Genomic DNA, 22,137 nt, shown 5'->3' on the forward strand with positions numbered 1-22,137 from the left:
TGAAAGCTGCAAAAGAATCAATCCCCAGAGGATCAAGAAAGGACTACTGTCCAGGATGGACTGAAAAATTAGGAAGTCTCAACAGCCAAGTCACTGAACACAGAAAAAAAGCAGAGAGAGAGCCAAATGATGAGAATATGGAAATTTACAAAGAGGCTGAAAAAACTCTCAGGAAAGAAACAATAAAAGCAAAACAGGAAGCATGGCATGAAAAAACCAGACAACTTGACTACGACAGAGACGGAAGAAAATTATGGAACCTAACCAAAGCTCTAAGTGGACAAGAAAACAGATATGCTGCACCATCAGTAGAAGATGATCAGGGGAGGATTCTCAACAAAAAACAAGCAGCAAACTGTTTTATGAAGCAGTACTCAAGTGTTGGGAGTATACAGATTAGAAAAGAACGAAAACGAGAAGTCCACAAAGAATTGAGAAAACACAAGGATACACCCAAAGAATCCACAGATGATGTCATGTTCAGTTCGATTAAAAAAGAAGAAGTAGAAATTGCCTTGAAATCTCTAAAAACGAACAAATCACCAGGTCCAGATGATGTTACTAATGACATGTTGAAACACCTAGGAACCCTCACAAAGAGGAAAATGAAACAACTGTTCAATGCAAGTTGGAAACAGGGTAAACTTCCACTCAAATGGAAACAGGCAACCATGATACCAATTAAGAAGGATGGCAAGCCAAAAAATAAAACCGAAAGCTACCGGCCAATAAGTTTGACAAGCTGCTTGGGTAAACTGATGGAGAGAATTGTTAATCGCCGTCTCCAATGGTATTTAGAAAGCAATAAGTTGATATCAGATGAACAGGCTGGTTTCAGACAATTACGCTGCACAGAGGACCAGATAACATACATCTCGCAGCTGATCGAAAATGGTTACCAAGAAAAAAAACACACAGTCACAGTTTGGGTGGATATGGAAAAGGCATTTGACAAAGTCTGGACAAAAGGACTACTTCTCAAACTTAAGAAAGCCAACGTTTCACACAACATGTTTGCATGGATTAAAGATTACCTCACAAATCGAAAAGCAAGAGTCCAATCTCAAAACTCTAAAAGCAAGCTAACGAACATGACAAATGGAGTACCACAAGGCGGGGTTCTCTCACCAACCCTCTTTGTCGTTTTTATCAATGACATCTGCGAAACCAAATGCAGAGGAGTAAAAGCAGCCATGTATGCAGATGACCTTGCACTGATATGCACTGAAAGAAATATTGGTACTGCAAAGGCCAGGATACAGATGACTCTTGATGCTTTGAGCAAATGGACAAAAGACTGGGGTATGAGAGTAAATGCTGATAAAACCACATACACAACATTCAGCTTATCAACCAAAAAGCAATCTATGCGATTAACTTTAGATGGAAAGATTCTGAGAGAAGACCTTATGCCTAAGTATCTAGGAGTGAAATTTGACCCTCGACTCACTTGGAAACATCAAATAGATGAAAGTCAACAGAAAGGGTACAAGAGAATGCAGCTTCTCCGAAAACTTGCTGGAACGCAATGGGGAGCAAACTCAAACGTCCTGAAGAAGACATATCTTGGATATGTAAGACCTGCAATAGACTATGCCATATCGGCATGGGGAACGTGCTCACAGGCTCAATTTCAAAAGGTTGAAAAAATCCAAAACCAATGCCTACGCGTGATCACTGGAGCAATGAAAAACAACACCAATTCACAAGATGGAAACCCACACAGGAATAAAACCTCTCAAAGAACAACGAAATTTAAAAATAGTGACACAATTCTCAAAGATAAAATTCATGGAATCCCAACCACTGCATCCAAGTACAATGGAAAAGAAAGAGAATCGACTCAAAAGGGAAAACTTCATCGCCTTGGGACAAAAACTAGAGAGCGAATATAAAGTGACACCAAAGGAAGATATTGCCCAAATCAATGTCCCAAATCTCAAACCACCACCGTGGAAAAAGAAACAAAAATCCATAACCATCAACAAGAAAAACATTCGAAGCAATAATGACAATGCTCAAACCCTAAAGATGATCGATAAAAAATACCCAATGACCAACTGGATAAGAGTTTATACAGATGGCTCAGTTTCCGGCCCCCTCATGAATGGAGGTGCTGGTGCACTCATACACTGGACAGATAAAACAGAAACAAAAATATCTGTATCAGTGGGTTCAATGTGCACAAGTACTAAAACTGAAGAAAAAGCCATCCTCAATGCAACAAAAGAACTATCCAGAGATCACAGAATATACGGGAAAAATGTGGTTTACTTGACAGACTCTGATGATGCTCTCCGGTCTATTGAAAATTACCAGGACTCTGAAGCCGCACACACTGTGGAGGCCCTTGAGGGCTTATCTGATAAAACAGGAAAAATTGTGCTGCAGTGGATTCCAAGTCATGTAGGTATATATGGAAATGAAATTGCCGATCAACTGGCCAAAGAAGGAGCCCAGAAGGAACAACCGAAGTCGTCAATCACTTACCATCAGCAAAAGAAAATAATAAAGCTAAAAATAGACAAAGAAAGGAATGACACACACCTAGAACACAACAAGCAGGATCCAATCCATGCCATTCAGCGAAGTAGCCAAGTCACTCTATTCCGCCTCCGAACAGGACACAATAGACTAAGAGGACATATGTTTACAAAGCTAGGTATTGGAACAACCCCTTATTGCCCATGTGGAACCGACCATGAAACCACTTTACATGTGCTTATGGATTGCCCATTATACAACGTGCAACGTTCGAACCACTGGGTCACCCCTACAACACTCAACACAAAGCTCTATGGTGAGGCTGAGGACCTAAAGCGGACCACAGACTTCATAGCAGATATCGGACTGCAGCCATAGATGTCCATCAGAGGAACGAAGAAGAAGAAGAAGAAGCTTCTGGCCACCTGGTTGCGTAATCGACTAGTGTTAGTATGTGTGTATGATTTCTATCTGATTTTGTTAAAGGGCCTATAATGTCGATTGCAACTTTTTGAAAAACTTTTTCAATAACTGGGGTTGTCTCTAATGGCAATCTCGGTATTCTGCCTTTTGCGACTCTTCTTTGGCATGTGTCACACGATTTCACATATTCTCGGACGTCTTTAGTAATTCCAGGCCATGTGAAATTCTCGGATATTCTCTTCAATGTGGAAGAGCTCCCAAGATGTCCAGAAGTTATTGAATCGTGCGCTATTCCAAGGATTTTGTTTCTGTAAATACTCGGCGTGACCAGTTGTTTAGCTATTTTGTTTCTTTTCCTATGTAACCTGAACAGAATATCTTTTTCAATGATGTATTCAACTTTTGATTTCGTCCCTTTGTTTGCGATATTGAAATATGATGTTAAAGTCGGGTCCTTTTTCTGTTCTTCAATGAACGTGTTCCTGTCAAATTGTTGTGGTTCAAGAGAAATAGTCATTGGCTTCTCTGTTGTCTTAGTCATCTTTCTTGTTTCTGCTAGACAAGCTGTTTCTTGGGTTAATGACCATTCTTTTACATCTGTTGGGTTGTCTTTAAGACCTTTTATATTGCCAACAATAACATCAGCGACGGGGTTGGGAAGTATACAGCATTCCACTATTCCTGTATAGTATGGGGTTTCTATGTACACGTTAGCTGTTTCAAAGGTTTCGACTGTGCCACTGAATGTGATGCATTGTACCGTTTTTCCAGTTTTGTCTTCGTCATTGATCAAAGATGCTTTTATTCCTACTGTACTGCATCCTGTGTCTCTCAATATTTTGCAATCAGTTCCATTAGCTTTGCCTTCACAAAAAAATAGCGATCCTGACTTGTGAGTTTGTGTTAAAAGTGACATACCTTTCACGCAATACACATTTATATTTTCTCCTGACATTACTCGTGTCTGATTATTTACACTGGTTTGGAGTGATGCATTTGCAGTTTCTTTCGGATATCCCACGATTTTGTAACATTTGTCTGCTGTGTGGCCTTTCATTCCACAATATTGACATTTAATTATAGGTTTGTTGGTTTTCTTATACTCAGTATTATTGTCAGTGCTATTTCTTGTTTTGTTTTGATAGGGTCGGCTATGGTCTCTATTGAACTGTTTGTTCCATGGTTTGTTACTATGGTCATCCTGTTTCACTTGCGTGTTCCGAGTGATTGATCGGCTCGTTCTATTTGAGTACTGAACTTTAGGTGTACCTGGACTCTGAGCAGCGGCAGCGTAGTATGGTTCCTTCAATGTTCTGCTAAGGGGTGTCAATGGATGTGCGCTGTTAAAGTTTTCTGCGTAGATTTTTAATTTGTCCAAGTTTTCTGGCTTTCTCTCTTTAAAGAATGCGACTAAATCTGGGTTGCAAGCTTGATAGATTCGATTCTTCAGCGTGAGATAGTAAAGGCCTGCAAAGTCGTCTTGTTTTACGTTTGCCAACTCAAGCCACCGATTTAGAAATTGAGTAATTCGGTTCACGAATGTATTAAAGTCTTCTCCACTTTCCGGCTTTGCAGTGTGAAACCTTTCCTGGTAACCATCTTCCGTTAATCTAAATCTTTTTAGTAGAGCGTCTTTAATTTTTCCATAGTCATCTGCATCTTCAGTTGTTAAGGTATAGAAAACTTTTAGCGGTTCTCCAGATAAGCAGTTAATCAAGGCTGTGGCCCATTTGCTTTCTAGCCAACGATAACCTTTAGCCTTAACTTCGAATCGGTGTAAGAAGGATTCTAAACAGTCTGAGCGTTCATCGTATGTTGGCATGCGTGGAAGTTTCACGAAAAATTCATCACTATTATTATGTTTTCTTTCATGACCGGTTTTTGTTTTTTCAATTTCCAGCATCATTTGGGTCCTTTTGATTTCTTCTTCTGCTAAAGCTATTTGTCTTTTTAGTTCCCTTTCTTGGACTCTTTCTTCTCGTTCTTCTCTACGTATTCTTTCTTCATTTTCTTCTCTACGAATTCTTTCTTCATTTTCTTCTCTACGAATTCTTTCTTCGTGTTCTTTTTCTTCTTTACGAATTCTTTCTTCATTTTCTTCTTTACGAATTCTTTCTTCATTTTCTTCTTTACGAATTCTTTCTTCATTGTCTTCTCTACGAATTCTTTCTTCATGTTCTTTTTCTTCTTTTACTTTCTCTTCGCACCATGAAAATATTCTTTCCTGGGGTATTTCTAAGTCCTTTGCGAGACTTAAGTATCTTTTATATGCTTCCATGTTGCAATAAATTAGTTACGATATTTTATATATATTATATTGACAGGATACTGTTACTGACTGTTTTATTTATTTACACTTACTGGAATGAACTGTTCTATTTTTAGAAATCTCTCTCTCTTATTTCAACTTATTATGTATGTTGAATTTGATGCCTTTTATCGTTATATCTTATAAAGCAATGTGTCAATACAATGCGGAGTTATTATGACTTGTGTCAATAACAATGTGTCAATCGCGTGTACTCTAAACTATGTTACTACGAAAAATGTATCACCAATGTGTGTGACTCGTCGTTAGTTTGTGTACAATTATTCGCAATGACGCTAATATACTAGAGTGTGATAACAATAATAGGATGCCAAAATAATCCCAAGTTATCTATCACTAAATATAACACGACGGCTAGTAGACTCCTTTTATTATTATTTAGTTTTTAAAGACTCACTTTTCAGAACATAATATATAAGTGGTTTTCGGTAACAGTAGTATGCCAAAAATGCATTTAAAACAAATCACTATGCAAAACAAATCACGATGTCTATAGTTACTATGTGATGCCCAACTCATGTAAAAGAGAATAATGAAGGATATATTTACCAACTCAGTTCGTGGCTGGGACCTCTCTCTTGTTCAATGGTTGTTCAACAATTGTAATTAGGCATTGAAGAGTGTTTAACAGTGATGTCTGAAATACAAAACAATAAAATATCGTAAGATTTACAATAGTTACAAAATGTGTTCACAACACTGAGTGATTGGATGATAGGTGAATGAATCGTTATGGAATGTAAACATATTGAAAACAATTCATGAATGAGGCAAACAACAAAATGAAATGAGTGATATAATAACAAAGTGGACAAGGAATGAATGAATGAATGAAAAACTGAGTGAATAGATCAATGAATGAATGGATAATGTATGAATGAAAGAATGAAGGGAGGAATAAATGTATGAATGATTGGATAAATGAGTGAATAAACGAATGAATGGATGAATGAATGAATGAATGAATGAATGAATGAATAAATAAATGAATGAACAATGAATGAATGAATGATTTATAAATGAATAAATGGATGAAGGAATGAATCAATAAAATGCTATTCAATTTGAATGAAAGAATGAATGGATAAATTGCTATTCCATTTAAATGAAGAAATGAAAAAGAAAAAAAATTAATCCTGTAAATAGGGAGTTCAATTAAAATATGATCAAGTGGGGCAATTAAGAGTTTTACAATTTAAACTTTAAGGTTAGATGAAATAGATATAAGTAACTAAATAAATTCAATTCTTTATATGTGTCCCCTCCAAAATGTCATGGTCTCAAGTGAGTAAAGAGCTACTCGACTATGCATAAAGATATATGTAGAATGAGGCCCCAGAATTTACTAGTTACTATAAATGAAAAACAATTAACGATTTGTTTACAATGAAATAAAAATAATGATGAAATTTAATTAAAAGAGATAAACAGTGATCGTGGCAGTTACAAATAGAGATATGAATATTTTACGTAACTTATGATAATATGTCAGGTTCGTAAGTTTACGTTTCCAGGCAGTTGATGGGCTTGGATGATCTATTCCTCTGATAACAGGATTGGACTCGTAAAATTCCACTTCCAGGCAATTGGTAAGAGGTTATAGTGTAGTACAGCGGGCTTGGGTTTGATCCTTGAAGATTATACAATCAAAGTTAAAAGCTCCGGCGTCTTAATGGTGTAGATATAATATCTACAAAGTCCCAAAAGATAAAAATCTTCCAGTATATATATAGGAATAGAGTGACTGGCCGTCCGGCATAGATTGTGGAGAGAAAGTGAGTGTCAAATGTTAGACCTATCAGCTTTTATAATAAATGGCTACGTGACAGAATGTAGAACGAAAAGTATTCACTAATTAGAAATTAATTCGAGGGAAGGCTATAAAAGGAAAGACGATCTAATATTAGAAGGTAAAGTTTATCTAAGCCTACTGAAATATAACTGGAGTGAGATGAATTCAGTTCTTAATAAAATAAAATTTAATAAGATAATTGTGAACAACCTTTACTGTGACCAATTCCCCTTTGTCTTACCTTTTCTTGGTTGCTTTAATTGTAATTCTAGAACTATCCCATTTTCTTCCTTTTTACTGGCGCTGATATGACCTTAATGTGTTGCAAGCGCCGTAAAACCCTTAAAAACAAACAAAAACATTACATCATCGTCGTATACCCGTACCAAACTGAATGTTGATCCAATGTGTAATAGGATTCAGTAGTCTGATGTCACGCCGCCCATCAACGGCGGCCATCTTGGTTCTAAACAAAGAAAATCATTACTTTTTATTCTTCATGCTGGCTAGAACTTTTCATATGCCTTGTGATCAGAATGTGTAAAAGTCAAAACATGATCAAATTTATGTTTTTTTTCCTCTGGAAACGCTTTTATGCTCGCCGGAGAAATCTTTCATACGGGCGTATTGTTCCGATAGTTTATAGCCAGTGTTACTAAGTGACCGTGCGTCATTAGGAAGGAAGTGACGTTACGACTGTTAAAGAGTATTGCTGTTTATTTTATGGATATTTTATTTTATTTTAATATATTTGATGTTTGTTTTGCTTTTAATTAGCTTCGTATTTTCATCCCTTAGTTCATGACAGTGTATAAATCTGTGCTAATAATACGATGAATGATGTGTAACATTATGATAATTTCCATTCAGGATCAATAAAGTATATCTTATCTTATCTTATCTTATTGGTAAAAAAAGAAAAAAAAAAGTAGTTCTTCAGAGCACAATCGGCCCATGGTGCCGGAGTTTATTCTGGTTTCTATGGCATGAAATGCACAATAGCAATTGCTTGCTATCCTTTGGATCGGATGCTAGTCCACCACAAAGTACTTTCAGCCAGATATAACAGACCCAGCTACCCAATCACTTGTGGGTGGACAAGGGGATCAGAAAAAAATCTCGACTGCACCCGGGATCGATCACGGTTCCTTTGTGTGTGAAGCAAGCGCTCTACCAACTGAGCTCTCAGTTTGTAGTTTACATATATAAATTATCTCTAGCTAAAAATCTTTCTCTGTAGGAGCCCCAAAATTATGGGGGAAAAATTAGATAAAGAAACCAAAGACGCCCCTGAGCTCAACATTTTTAGGAAACTTTCGAAATATTCCTATTCTGGGAGGCTTTAGGGTAGTAATAGTATTTGTGACCCCTCTCCTCAAAACGGTATTAAGTCGGGATGATTAAGAAGCTGAAAATTGAAGTTATAGCCAGGAATATCAGACTGACGTGGAACTTTTAGGCTTTATTTAGGAGAATGGATATCATATTCTAAAATGCTAAATATCAACAATTCAAATGTTTGACCAGTTTAGCTGTAATCAGACTTTTTAGCGTCTGGTTCATCCCGACATAATACCGTTTTGAGATGTCGGGTCACATTTGCGTTTTGTGATACCTGTTGTCTTTGTATGTGTAGCGCCTTAGAGCAATTTGTGGAATCTGTGCGGTATAAATTGATTATTACGTTACCTTACACTTTCTTCTCAAATGTAACAATTATTTAGACAATAGATTACATTTGACCTTTGAACTTATTTAATTTTGTTGTTAAGTTTTCTGCTTTTCGTTCATACCCGCTCATTCATGTTTTCTTTTCTAAACAGGGTGTCAGTCTGTGCGCTGTGAGCAACAACAAATTCCTGTGTTCTACCGACCTGCAGGCGTATGAATCTGTGTGTGGTTTGGTCCAGATGGACAACCCTCCTGTCCAAGTGTGGATCGACAGCTTTAGAGCCAAAGTGTCGGGATGGACCAGAGATTCGTTAGATGCTAAAATGAAGGAGAACAACATCAATGGACAGGTACATCATTATAATTCTCTGGGTGGGGTTCCTGACCTCCCATAGTGGGCAGGGAGGTACATACTTTGTCTTCTACCCTCCCCTATATCTGTTTTCCAACTGCTTTCTGTCTTTGTCTTGGAATGAGATTATTTGCTTTTGTCCTGGCCCTGGCCGGATTCCTGGCTGGGAGGGAAACAGTCAAATGCATAGTTATTGTTTTGGGAGATGATATTTTTTTCTGTTTAAATCATCTCTCTGTTATGTATTATTATATTTGTTATTTTGAATGTATAATTTAAGCATTTGAGTGTTTTCCTGTTTGTTCAATCTTGTGCTTGTGTCCGGTTGAGACTTAAAAGTGATCTCAAACTTAGTACATTGATGGTATGCTCTTGGATTCTGCATCTGATCCCTATTTGTTCCCAGTTCTCCTTTGTCTTACTTTCTCTGACTTGACTTGACTTGACTTAGATGCCTTTCGCGTCTCGACCGAAAGATCGGGTCGCCTTGGCTGTTTCCACTATTTCCTGTGTGAGGTGTCTCAATATTGCCGTCCACTGCTAGTTACAAGAATTTTCAGGTCCCCCAACGTTAGAAGACTAATGCTTTGTCAGTGTTGTGAGGTTTTTGTTTGGATCACAGGAGTGTTAGATCGGTCTTCCTCTGAAAAGGTTCCTGTTTTATGGAATTATCCCGACATGGCTTGTTAGCTGGTATGTTTTGTCCCTGCGTAGTATCGTGAACCGAAAGTTGCCAATCGTGATGAATAAAATGTCAAGGGAATTGGTCTATTCTTATGTGATCTTATAGAGTGTATTCTTTGAGACTTTTTGGGTATTTGATGTTCCAGTACCTTTCTTAGCTGTTGTGCGATGGAAGGCATCCAAGTTCTTCTTCGGATTTTTTCAACGCCCAAGTGCCGCATTATAAGAATACCGTTTTACAAGACACGTACAGTTTTCAGTTTGTTTTTCTCTTTATTTTTGTCACCTCTAATCCATACATTGGTGAGTTTTACTGATGCGGCTTTGATTAGCTGTTTTTATCTTTGTACATCCTCGTGTCTCAATTAGTGAGCGACTTTCTGTGTTCTTTCATTCTTTTGATCCTCGATATTGTTTAAATCGTTTTATTGGCATGACTTAGGTATATTATTAGGGTATTTTGATTTAAGTCGTAATATTTGCTGTTGATCCAATAAAATCGACACATCTGCATAGAAGTTTTCCTATGGATGCATTCTTTATAGATCGTTGGTTTGGAATGACTTTTCGAACTTCTTTCAAGTGGTTTTAAGATATTGTGAACAATCGGGCTCAGATATCCCTTGGAGGTCCCGATTTACTTTCGAACGCTGTTTTGTGGCCCGTATATCCTTGGTTGTATCTTTTGTTGCTGAGGAGAAATCGGATTATTTTACTCTGGGTGCGTTAATTTAATTCCAGAACTTTTGCTATCCCAATGATCATCTTTGTACTGGCGCTGATATGACCTAAATGTGTTGCAAGCAGCGTAAAAACCTTAGAAACAAAAAACAACAACAAAGATAATAGTGCTTATCTTCAATGCACCTCCACTCCCAACCCCTGAAAAAAAATCCCCACCTCCCCCCCAAAAACAAAAAAACAAACCAAGAACATGTTTTGCGTTGATTGGATACAAATAAGTCTGTATAAACTTCTAAACTGCTTTTAAATATAATTATTAAAATTCCACCCTTGTTAGATGTCATTGCCCATGCAATCCGTGAAGGAATATAGACAATCCGTCAAACAAGAAATCACCAAAAATAGACAAGAATCGCCCATAATGTCCAAAGACACCATATATTCTTAACTTTGAGTTTATACATTTTTATGTATGCCACGTCTGAAACGAATTTCCATTTTTTTTTATGAATAAAGTATATATTATTTATATTATTATTATTATTTATTATTATTATATATTATTATTATTATTATTATTATTATTATTATTATTATTATTATTATTATTATTATTATTATTATTATTATTATTATTATTATTATTATTATTATTATTGTTATTATTATTATTATTATTATTATTATTATTATTATTATTATTATTATTATTATTATTATTATTATTATTATTATAAGAATAAAATAATGGCCTATTATAGCTTATTTAATGATAATGAGTATTTATAGTAAATTTAAGCGACGACCTGTAACTCTACAGGCTGAAGATGTTCTGAGAATGCTCAAGCGTCAAGGAATGTTGCTTTGCTTCAGACCACAACACTACCAGGCAGACGGGGTGAATGAGAATGTGTTTGTCCGATGGAAGGATGTCCCCTATAAACATGAATGTTTGGTAGGTCCATTGACTTATAAATTGTTACTTTTTGGAGCCTTTTAAAAATTGAGCTTTTTATATAGCGCGATATCCACTAAACATGCTCAAAGCGCTTTACAAGGAGTTCCTGGCCACAGCAACACATATAAAATATAGGATGGGACATGATGCCTGTTAAGCGATATTACAATTTTTCTTCGGACAGAGACAACGCTGTAAACGGACAGGTACTCATTTTACACCTGAGTACTGGGACAGAATGTGAGTAAAGAGCCTTTTCCAAGGACTCAACTATGCACCGAGTGAGGCTCGAACCCAGGACCTTCCAATCCAAAAGCGAGTGTCATACCACAAGAATACATAACCGCATACTTTCATAACAAAACAGATTGAGTGACTTAGAGGCATGGCCATTTACCTGTTGCAGTGGGTGGCCTTGAGCAAGTCACCTTGCCCCAACTCACTTTGCAGTGCTGCACTGCTGATGATGCCTGGATTATTCCAGTTTCCCCGTAGAATCGATCCAAAAGACACAATTTCCCATTGAAGTTAAAAATGGGGAATCTGAAAAACTGAAAAATTTGTCGGGGTACCAAAAATATGGAACAGCAAATTAGACTTAAGAAATCAAAGACACCCCCCTGAGCTCCAAAGTAGTAAACAAAAATGAATATAACAGCTTCAAAAAAGAACAAAATATCAAACACGGAACGTTTCGGGCTCAAAACCCTTCTTCAGCCAACAATGAAATAAAGATTTTGTTCTTTTTTGGAGCTGTTATATTAATTTTTGTTTATTACTTTTTACAGTCCACAGCTTCTAGCAGCCTAGTATCACTCCCCCTGAGCTCAGTGATTTTAGGAAACTTTTGAAAACATTTCTAAACAGGCAGGCTTTTCAATTGTAATTGTAATTGTGTTTTGTGTTGCCTATTGTCTGTGTATGTGTAGCGCCTTAGAGATGTGTACATTCTGCCTACTGGATGAAGTAATTATTACATTACATCTTATTTATTTATTTCTCCGTATTTTAAAAATTGTGCAAAATCAAAATTTGGATGAAGATTGAAAAAAAAAAGAAATTGTATGCTGATATTTGTATATTATAGGACGTTAAAATGGATCAAATATTCTTTGATAAACCAAATTGTTACGATTTGGGCTGATTCATGGAGGTCTTCACAGAAGTCCCAGGTTTGAGTTTTGTTTACAAGATGATCGTCATCATTTTATTTGATCAATAATTGAAGGACGAATATTTTGGCCAAAATTTTTAGATACGCATTTTTATTCAGAGTACAGTGGTGTATAAATTCTTAACCTTTCTTTTCTCCCTCCCCCCCCCCCTCAATTCCCCCCCCCCCCCCCACCCCCCCTTCTTCAACCAGCCCACTCTTTGGCCAGAATATCGAATCAAGTCACGGATCATCCAAACCAACCATTTTTACTACCTCATGCCTACAGCGCCCCCTGGACTCATGTCAAAGGTCATTAGGTAAGAAAAGGTCAATGTCAATGATAAGTGGTAAATGGTGGGAAAATGTAGAATCTTTCGCCTAAACCTCAAAGCGTATTTCCAATTGGCTTCAATAGTCATGACGTCACTTCCCTCATAATGACTCTGTAAACTCCAAGAACTCTAACTTAATCATACTTAGCCAAACAACTTCATTGACACACAGCCAAACAACTACATTGACACACAGCCAAACAACTACATTGACACACAACCAAACAACTACATTGACACACAACCAAACAACTACATTGACACACAACCAAACAACTACATTGACACACAACCAAACAACTACATTGACACACAACCAAACAACTACATTGACACACACAGCCAAACAACTTCATTGACACACAGCCAAACAACTACATTGACACACAGCCAAACAACTACATTGACACACAGCCAAACAACTACATTGAGACACAGCCAAACAACTACATTGACACACAGCTGAACAACTACATTGACATACAGCCAAACAACTACATTGACACACAGCCAAAAACTACATTGACACACAGCCAAACAACTACATTGACACACAGCCAAACAACTACATTGACACACAGCTGAACAACTACATTGACACACAGCCAAACAACTACATTGACACACAGCCAAACAACTACATTGACACACAGCCAAACAACTACATTGACACACAGCCAAACAACTACATTGACACACAGCTGAACAACTACATTGACACACAGCCAAACAACGACATTGACACACAGCTGAACAACTACATTGACACACAGGCAAACAACTACATTGACACACAGCCAAACAACTACATTGACACACAGCCAAACAACTACATTGACACACAGCCAAACAACTACATTGACACACAGCCAAACAACTACATTGACACACAGCCAAACAACTACAATACATGTTACAGATGTAACATCTATATATTGTATATTTTTTCCATTTTTGTGCATAAATATACATTGTTGCCATAGATTCTCAACTTTGTGTTTATACATTTTTATGCATGCCACGTCTGTAAACGAATTTCCATTTTTTTGGATGAATAAAATATATATTATTTTTATCATTATTATTATTATTATTATTATTATTATTATTATTATTATTATTATTATTATTATTATTATTATTATTATTATTACTATTATTATTATTATTATTATTATTATTATTATTATTATTAGATGTCTACACATCAAAATTATGACTTTATCTTTACCATTCAATACCTACCCAGGTCATTTCTTTCCATTTATCGCCCTCTTCTGTTGTGGAAAACAGGATTCCTCGTGCGTCAAGGACTGGTTGACATCAAAGTGGAAATGTTGCCTCTGAAAGGGAAAAATATGAGCAGTAAGTGAAAACGAGGTGTGGCTATTTGGTCTTGTGGTATGACACTCGCTTTCGGATCGGAAGGTCCTGGGTTCGAGCCTCGCTTGGTGCATAGTTGAGTCCTTGGAAAAGGCTCTTTACTCACATTCTCTCACTGTCATCATCCTCCATCGTGGCTTGTACTCTTGAGTATGTTGCCGGTCATCTGTCTCCACGAATCACGATCCTCAGCGGTGCGCATGTAAAATGAGTACCTGGTCGTTAACAGCATTGTCTCTGTCCAAAAAAATTACAATATCACCTAACAGGCGTCATGTCCCGTGCTACATGTTGCTGTTGGCCAGGGACCCCTTGTAAAGCGCTTTGAGCATGTTTAGTGGATATTGCACTATATAAAAGCTTAATGTTGAATGTTGAAAACGAGGTTAAAAGATTCCCAGAATGGATAACACATGTGTGTGAGTTCTAGTGCTGTGGGTTCAAATCTTGTCAAAAGCATGTTGGTGACCGAGCTTAAAGATGCTGTTTTAATTCTAACGTGGGTTCAGATAGCTCAGTTGGTAGGGTACTCGCTTCATACAAAAAGGGACTGAGATCGATCCTGGGTGCAGTCGAGATTCTTTCTGACTCCCCTGTCTACCCAGCAGTGAATGGGTAGCTGAGTCAGTTAGACTTGTCAGAAAGTACTTTGCAATAGACTAGCGTCCTAACCAAAGGATAGCAGGCAATTGCTAGTGTCCATTTCATGCTATAGAAACCGGGATAAACTCGGGGCTCCATGGGCCCAATGGTTCTGAAGGACTACTTTTTTTTTTCTTTAAAAATTCTAACATAGAAAAATTAGAAAATGGGTAAAGGTATTTACCTATATCTATATATTATAATAACAGTGTGGCTCAGTGGTATCGGCTTTGCTTCATACCCAAAAGGTACGGAGTTCGACTACCACCTCGTTGTGTGGCCTTGAGCAAGTCACACCTAGCCCCTGCTCACTTTGCGGTGCTGCACTGTGGCTGATGCCTGGGTCATTCCAGTCTTCCCTTGGAATAGTATAGACCCTAAAGAAAAATTTCCCCTTGAGGATGAATAAAGGGAATTTTATTTTTATTTTTATTTTATCCAAACAAGCGGCCAATTGAGCTCTAGGCGTTCTGCTTCGAGCCACGAGGTACCGTAGATTAAAGAGATACATATACGCATTTATGTTTTTATTTTATTTTTTTGTGTTGTTGTCTGAAGAAGGGTTTTGAACCCGAAAGGTTTCGTGTTTTTGTATTTTTTTCCCCTTCTTTTTTGAAGCTGTAAGTAATATTCATTTCCGTTTATTACTTTCTACAATCTATTTTTTCTGTTTATTACTTTCTACAATCTATTTTTTCTGTTTATTACTTTCTACAATCTATTTTTTCTGTTTATTACTTTCTACAATCTATTTTTTCTGTTTATTACTTTCTACAATCTATTTTTTTCTGTTTATTACTTTCTACAATCTATTTTTTCTGTTTATTACTTTCTACAATCTATTTTTTCTGTTTATTACTTTCTACAATCTATTTTTTCTGTTTATTACTTTCTACAATCTATTTTTTCTGTTTATTACTTTCTACAATCTATTTTTTCTGTTTATTACTTTCTACAATCTATTTTTTCTGTTTATTACTTTCTACAATCTATTTTTTCTGTTTATTACTTTCTACAATCTATTTTTTCTGTTTATTACTTTCTACAATCTATTTTTTCCGTTTATTACTTTCTACAATCTATTTTTTCTGTTTATTACTTTCTACAATCTATTTTTTTCTGTTTATTACTTTCTACAATCTATTTTTTCTGTTTATTACTTTCTACAATCTTTTTTTTTCCGTTTATTACTTTCTACAATCTATTTTTTCCGTTTATTACTTTCTACAATCTATTTTTTCTGTTTATTACTTTCTACAATCTATTTTTTCTGTTTATTACTTTCTACTATCTATTTTTTCTGTTTATTACTTTCTACAATCTATTTTTTTCTGTTTATTACTTTCTACAATCTTTTTTTTTCTGTTTATTACTTTCTACAATCTATTTTTTCTGTTTATTACTTTCTACAATCTATTTTTTCTGTTTATTACTTTCTACAATCTATTTTTTCTGTTTATTACTTTCTACAATCTATTTTTTTCTGTTTATTACTTTCTACAATCTATTTTTTTCTGTTTATTACTTTCTACAATCTATTTTTTCTGTTTATTACTTTCTACAATCTATTTTTTCTGTTTATTACTTTCTACAATCTATTTTTTCCGTTTATTACTTTCTACAATCTATTTTTTCTGTTTATTACTTTCTACAATCTATTTTTTCTGTTTATTACTTTCTACAATCTATTTTTTCTGTTTATTACTTTCTACAATCTTTTTTTTCCGTTTATTACTTTCTACAATCTATTTTTTCTGTTTATTACTTTCTACAATCTATTTTTTCTGTTTATTACTTTCTACAATCTATTTTTCGTTTATTACTTTCTACAATCTATTTTTTCTGTTTATTACTTTCTACAATCTATTTTTTCTGTTTATTACTTTCTACAATCTATTTTTTCTGTTTATTACTTTCTACAATCTATTTTTTCTGTTTATTACTTTCTACAATCTATTTTTTCCGTTTATTACTTTCTACAATATTTTTTCCGTTTATTACTTTCTACAATCTATTTTTTTTGTTTATTACTTTCTACAATCTATTTTTTCTGTTTATTACTTTCTACAATCTATTTTTTCTTTTTATTACTTTCTACAATCTATTTTTTTCTGTTTATTACTTTCTACAATCTATTTTTTCTTTTTATTACTTTCTACAATCTATTTTCTGTACTTTTTTCCTTTCTTCAGAAATACCCGCCTTGGTTGTACAAGCACGGGTTATTCAACTCAACATGGATGCAGACGTTGGGTTGGAAGACTGGCGCCAGTCGACAGAGGATGCTAGAACTCTTCTATTCTCCTGCAATGATCAGATATGCTCTGTGATTCACTACGCATGTCACAAGATGGAAGTCTATGCTTATGTAAGATTTGAACAAAGTCTAACTCTATCACATTCAACTGGAGTGAAAATCAAACAAAAATTTTTGATTACTTGTTCATGTGAACTTGAGAGAGTAAAAGTATAAAGAGTCTTATGACTGAGAAAGCTGTGACGTTACATGATTCATTATTATTATTATTATTATATTATTATTATTATTATTATTATTATTATTATTATTATTATTATTATTTATTATTATTATTATATTATTATTATTATTATTATTATTATTATTATTATTATTATTATTATTATTATTATTATTATTATTATTATTATTATTATTATTATTATTATTATTATTATTATTATTATTATTATTATTATTATTATTATATTATTATTATTATTATTATTATTATTATTATTATTATTATTATTATTATTATTATTATTATTATTATTATTATATTGGAAGATGAAGTGTTGAGTCTGATAAATTCTAGACAGGCAATTTGCTTTACATCATAAATATATATTATTTATTTGTCTCTGTCCTTTTATAAAAAAAAACAACAAAAAAAACCCCCCAAAAAAACCCAAATAAACAAACTAAAAACAAAACAGGACACAATGCCGTGTACAAAGTGTGCCAAGTCCCGGACAGAAAACATGCTGGATGTGGAGAACACCTGGTGCTTACCCTTCTACCACGCCATAGCCTTCAAACACAGGGCCTGCAACTCTCACAATATGATGAACGCACATTTCCTCTACAACACCAACATAGAACACGGAGGTAAGTTGTCATTCTTATATTACATCCCCAGACGTCTAACTTCTACGTCAAGGCACAAGACCGAAGGGCTAGAGCTCATGTGGTTGCTGTTTTGGATAAGTAAGTAAATTGTTATGTCCCCCGTCGTCTCAAGGGGGTCCAATTTTGATCAAAGGGTAAAGCACTCACTTCACACCAATATCAATTTCGTAAACTTGTTTTTTTTTTCCAATTAAAAAACCATCTCCATAACTCACCTGAATATTTTTTTGATTTCAGAGGGTTCGTGTACTCCCCGTCATAATTTCCCTTACCACAATGCTTTGTCCTCATTTCTACATGATATGGTCAAGGCTAGGAGGTTTAGGCCTTTGGATCCACCTGAAAGGTTTGTAGTTGTGTGTGTGTGTGTGTGTGTGTGTGTGTATGTGTGTGTGTGTGTGTGTGTGTTTTCATTTCTACATGATGTGGTCAAGGCTAGGAGGTTTAGGCCTATGGATCCACCTGAAAGGTTTGTAGTTGTGTGTGTGTGTGTGTGTGTGTGTGTGTATGTGTATGTGTGTGTGTGTGTGTGTTTTCATTTCTACATGATATGGTCAAGGCTAGGAGGTTTAGGCCTATGGATCCACCTGAAAGGTTTGTAGTTGTGTGTGTGTGTGTGTGTGTGTGTGTGTGTATGTTTGTGTGTGTGTGTGTGTGTGTGTGTGTGTGTGTGTGTGTGTGTAGGTATGTTGTCATTTCTACATGACATGGTCAAGGCTCAGAAGTTTCAGCCTATGGACCCCCTTGTCATCAAGCGTCATGTCTCATCATGTGCTGCTGATGGCAGAAGTTTCTAATGGTGTCCACACTACCATGTTATGACAATCTATTCAGGATGCAAATTCCATACCCAGTGCTTCCTCTTTTCCGCTTTTATGCTGATTTCAGCATTTTTAATGATCCGTGAAAAATCCGCACTTGTCAAAAACCAAGAGAAATATCCGCGGAAAATTTCAAGAAAATTTTTTTATTGGAGTGCTTAACAAAAATGATAATTTTGATGCCAAAGTGGCTCCAAATGGCTCTAATTGCATGTCAATTTTTAACATTTTCCGGGAGAGCATGCCCCCAGACCCCCGTTGGCAGTTGGCGGGCTTCTAAAAAAATCCTCCTTTTTGACAATTTCTTGGAGGAAGCACTGATACCACAATCGTGCATCGTCGCAAACCTGCCTGGAAGCTTCTTCACAACGCACCGATCAACTAGATGCGCTGCGGTTTCGGGCTCTTGACCACAACGGGTACATGTTGGACAGGTGGCAAGTCCCCACTGATGTAGTGAGCGTGCTGTTAAGCAGGTTCTCGACCAAAGTCGATTGGCTGCCACTCAATGTCTCCTCTTGCTGGTGGAAAAGCCTGGCAACTTCTCTCCCAGTTTCCAGGAGTTGATGTCCCACACCCTCGAGGGATTGAATTCATCCAAACCGACTTAAAATCATTTTTAAAAAATTGAGCTTTTATATAGTGCAATATCCACTAAACATGCTCAAAGCGCTTTACAAGGGGTCCCTGGCCAACAGCAACTCTTAACATGTAGGATGAGACATGACTGACGCCTGTTAGGCGATATTATAATTTTTTTTCGGACAGAGACAACGCCATTAGTACTCATTTTACACCTGAGTACGGTGAGAGAATGTGAGTAAAGAGCCTTTTCCATGGACTCAACTATGAGCTGAGCGACGCTTGAACCCAATCTGGAAGCGAGTGTCATATCACAAGACCACAAAGCCGCATCTGCTGTTGGCTAGGGACCACATGCAAGGCACTTTGAGCATGATTTGTGGATGTTGTGTTCTATAAATGATCAAGTTTGTTAGGTTTTTTTTTGTTTTTTTTTTAAAATTTGATTTCATCTGACTAGTCAGATGAATGTATAAATGATTATAGATACAATTGTACATGTTGAAATTGTAGAAATGCACTATATAAACGCTCATACGATGGTGGTGATGATGATTACAATGTTATTTTGTATGTGTGTGTGTGTGTGTGTGTCAATATGTCAATATATTATGTCATGTATTTTCTTCATAAAATTGTATTGTTATAAATGTGTAACCAAATGACAAATTGCCACTATTTTGAGGACAATAAAGACATATTATTATATTTTTTTATGATAATTATTCTCCCATAGTGGGCAGGCTGTATCTTCTATCCCCCTGTATGTTTTTTCAATTGCTTTCTGTCTTTGTCTTTGAATGAGATTACTTAGTCTTGTCCTGACCCTAGCCAGAGTCCTTGGTTGGGAGGGAAACAGTCGAATGTATAGTTATTGTTTTGGGAGATGATATTTTTTTCCTTGTAAATCATCTTTCTGTTATGTACTCTTATTTATTTTTATTCTTAACATATGATTTGTAAACATTTGAGTGCTTTTCTATTTTTGGGACTTGTGCTGGTGTCTGGGTGAGACTTTTAGATGATCTCAGACTAAGTACACTGATAGTGTGCTCTTGGAATCTACATGTTCCCTATTTGAACCATTTCCTTTCGTCTTACTTTTTCCTCAAGTCCTTTTAATTGTACGGTCTAGAACATTTTTACTATCTAATTTTCTTCTTCTTTTCTGGCGCTGATATGACCCAAATGTGTTGCAAGCGCCGTAAAACGCTTAATAACAAACAAACAACATTATAATTATTGTTATTATTATTATTATGATCATCATCATCATCATTTATTATTATTATTATTATTATTATTATTATTATTATTATTATTATTATTATTATTATTATTTTATTATTATTATTATTATTTTATTATATACTATTATTATTATTATTTTTATTGTTATTTATTATTATTATTATTATTATTATTATTATTAATTATTATTATTATTATTATTATTATTATTATTATTATTATTATTATTATTATTATTTATTATTATTATTATTATTATATTATTATTATTATTATTATTATTATTATTATTATTATTATTATTATTATTATTATTATTATATTATTGTTGTTGTTGTTGTTGTTGTTGTTGTTGTTAGTTGTTTTATTATTATTATTATTATTTTATTATTATTATTATTATTATTATTATTATTATTATTATTATTATTATTATTATTATTATTAATTCATTCAAATGTATTCATTTTAGATGTTACTACTGTGGGAAGGTGGCAGACGTGCCGTGTTTACATTGCACCATGTGCTCAGAATGTACCAGACGATTCACTGTAAGTTTGACTCATATAAAACGGGACAACACAATACAAACAACGTTTCAGCCCTTGGACGTTATCAGGAGATAAACAAAAAAAAAAACCCCCATAAAAATAAATAGTTAAATTCATCATCATCATTGCCTTTTTCACCCTGGGTCAGGGTATAAGCCACAGACAAACAGTTTTCATCTATCTCTATATTCATCATCATCATCATCATTCCTTTTTCACCCTGGGTCAGGGTATAAGCCACAGACAAACAGTTTCCATTCTTCTCTGTATCCATCATCATCATCATCATTCCTTTTTCACCCTGGCTCAGGGTATAGGCCACAGACAAACAGTTTCCATTCTTCTCTGTATCCATCATCATCATCATCATTGGCTTTTTCACCCTGGGTCAGGGTATAGGCCACAGACAAACAGTTTCCATTCTTCTTTGTATCCATCATCATCATCATCATTGGCTTTTTCACCCTGGGTCAGGGTATAGGCCACAGACAAACAGTTTTCATCTATCTCTATATCCACCATCATCATCATCATTCCTTTTTCACCCTGGGTCAGGGTATAGGCCACAGACAAACAGTTTTCATCTATCTTTATATCCATCATCATCATCATCATCATTCCTTTTTCACCCTGGGTCAGGGTATAGGCCACAGACAAACAGTTTCCATTCTTCTCTGTATCCATCATCATCATCATCATTGGCTTTTTCACCCTGGGTCAGGGTATAGGCCACAGACAAACAGTTTCCATTCTTCTCTGTATCCATCATCATCATCATCATCATCATTGCCTTTTTTACCCTGGGTCGGGGTATAGGCCACAGACAAACAGTTTCCATCCTTCTCTATCCTGAGCTAACTTTTTATCTCGTTCCATGTCTTATCACTTCTC

At 35.3% G+C, this 22,137-nt stretch overlaps 1 protein-coding gene across 1 annotated transcript in view; it reads left to right on the forward strand.

Annotated features, from left to right (window-relative positions):
- LOC144956274 (uncharacterized) overlaps positions 1-22,137 on the forward strand; it is a 130,388-nt gene that overhangs the window by 34,721 nt on the left and 73,530 nt on the right. Inside the window, exons 14-21 of the mRNA XM_078886738.1 lie at positions 8,852-9,049; positions 11,240-11,374; positions 12,744-12,850; positions 14,115-14,230; positions 17,083-17,258; positions 17,849-18,020; positions 18,279-18,387; positions 21,168-21,246. Of these exons, the coding sequence (XP_078742864.1) occupies positions 8,852-9,049; positions 11,240-11,374; positions 12,744-12,850; positions 14,115-14,230; positions 17,083-17,258; positions 17,849-18,020; positions 18,279-18,387; positions 21,168-21,246 (1,092 nt within the window). The remainder of the gene's footprint in view (positions 1-8,851; positions 9,050-11,239; positions 11,375-12,743; positions 12,851-14,114; positions 14,231-17,082; positions 17,259-17,848; positions 18,021-18,278; positions 18,388-21,167; positions 21,247-22,137) is intronic.

Source organism: Berghia stephanieae, chromosome 11, assembly GCF_034508935.2.
Source record: "Berghia stephanieae isolate SIO BIC M18660-M18661 chromosome 11, UCSD_Bste_1.3, whole genome shotgun sequence".
NCBI lineage: Eukaryota > Metazoa > Mollusca > Gastropoda > Nudibranchia > Aeolidiidae > Berghia > Berghia stephanieae.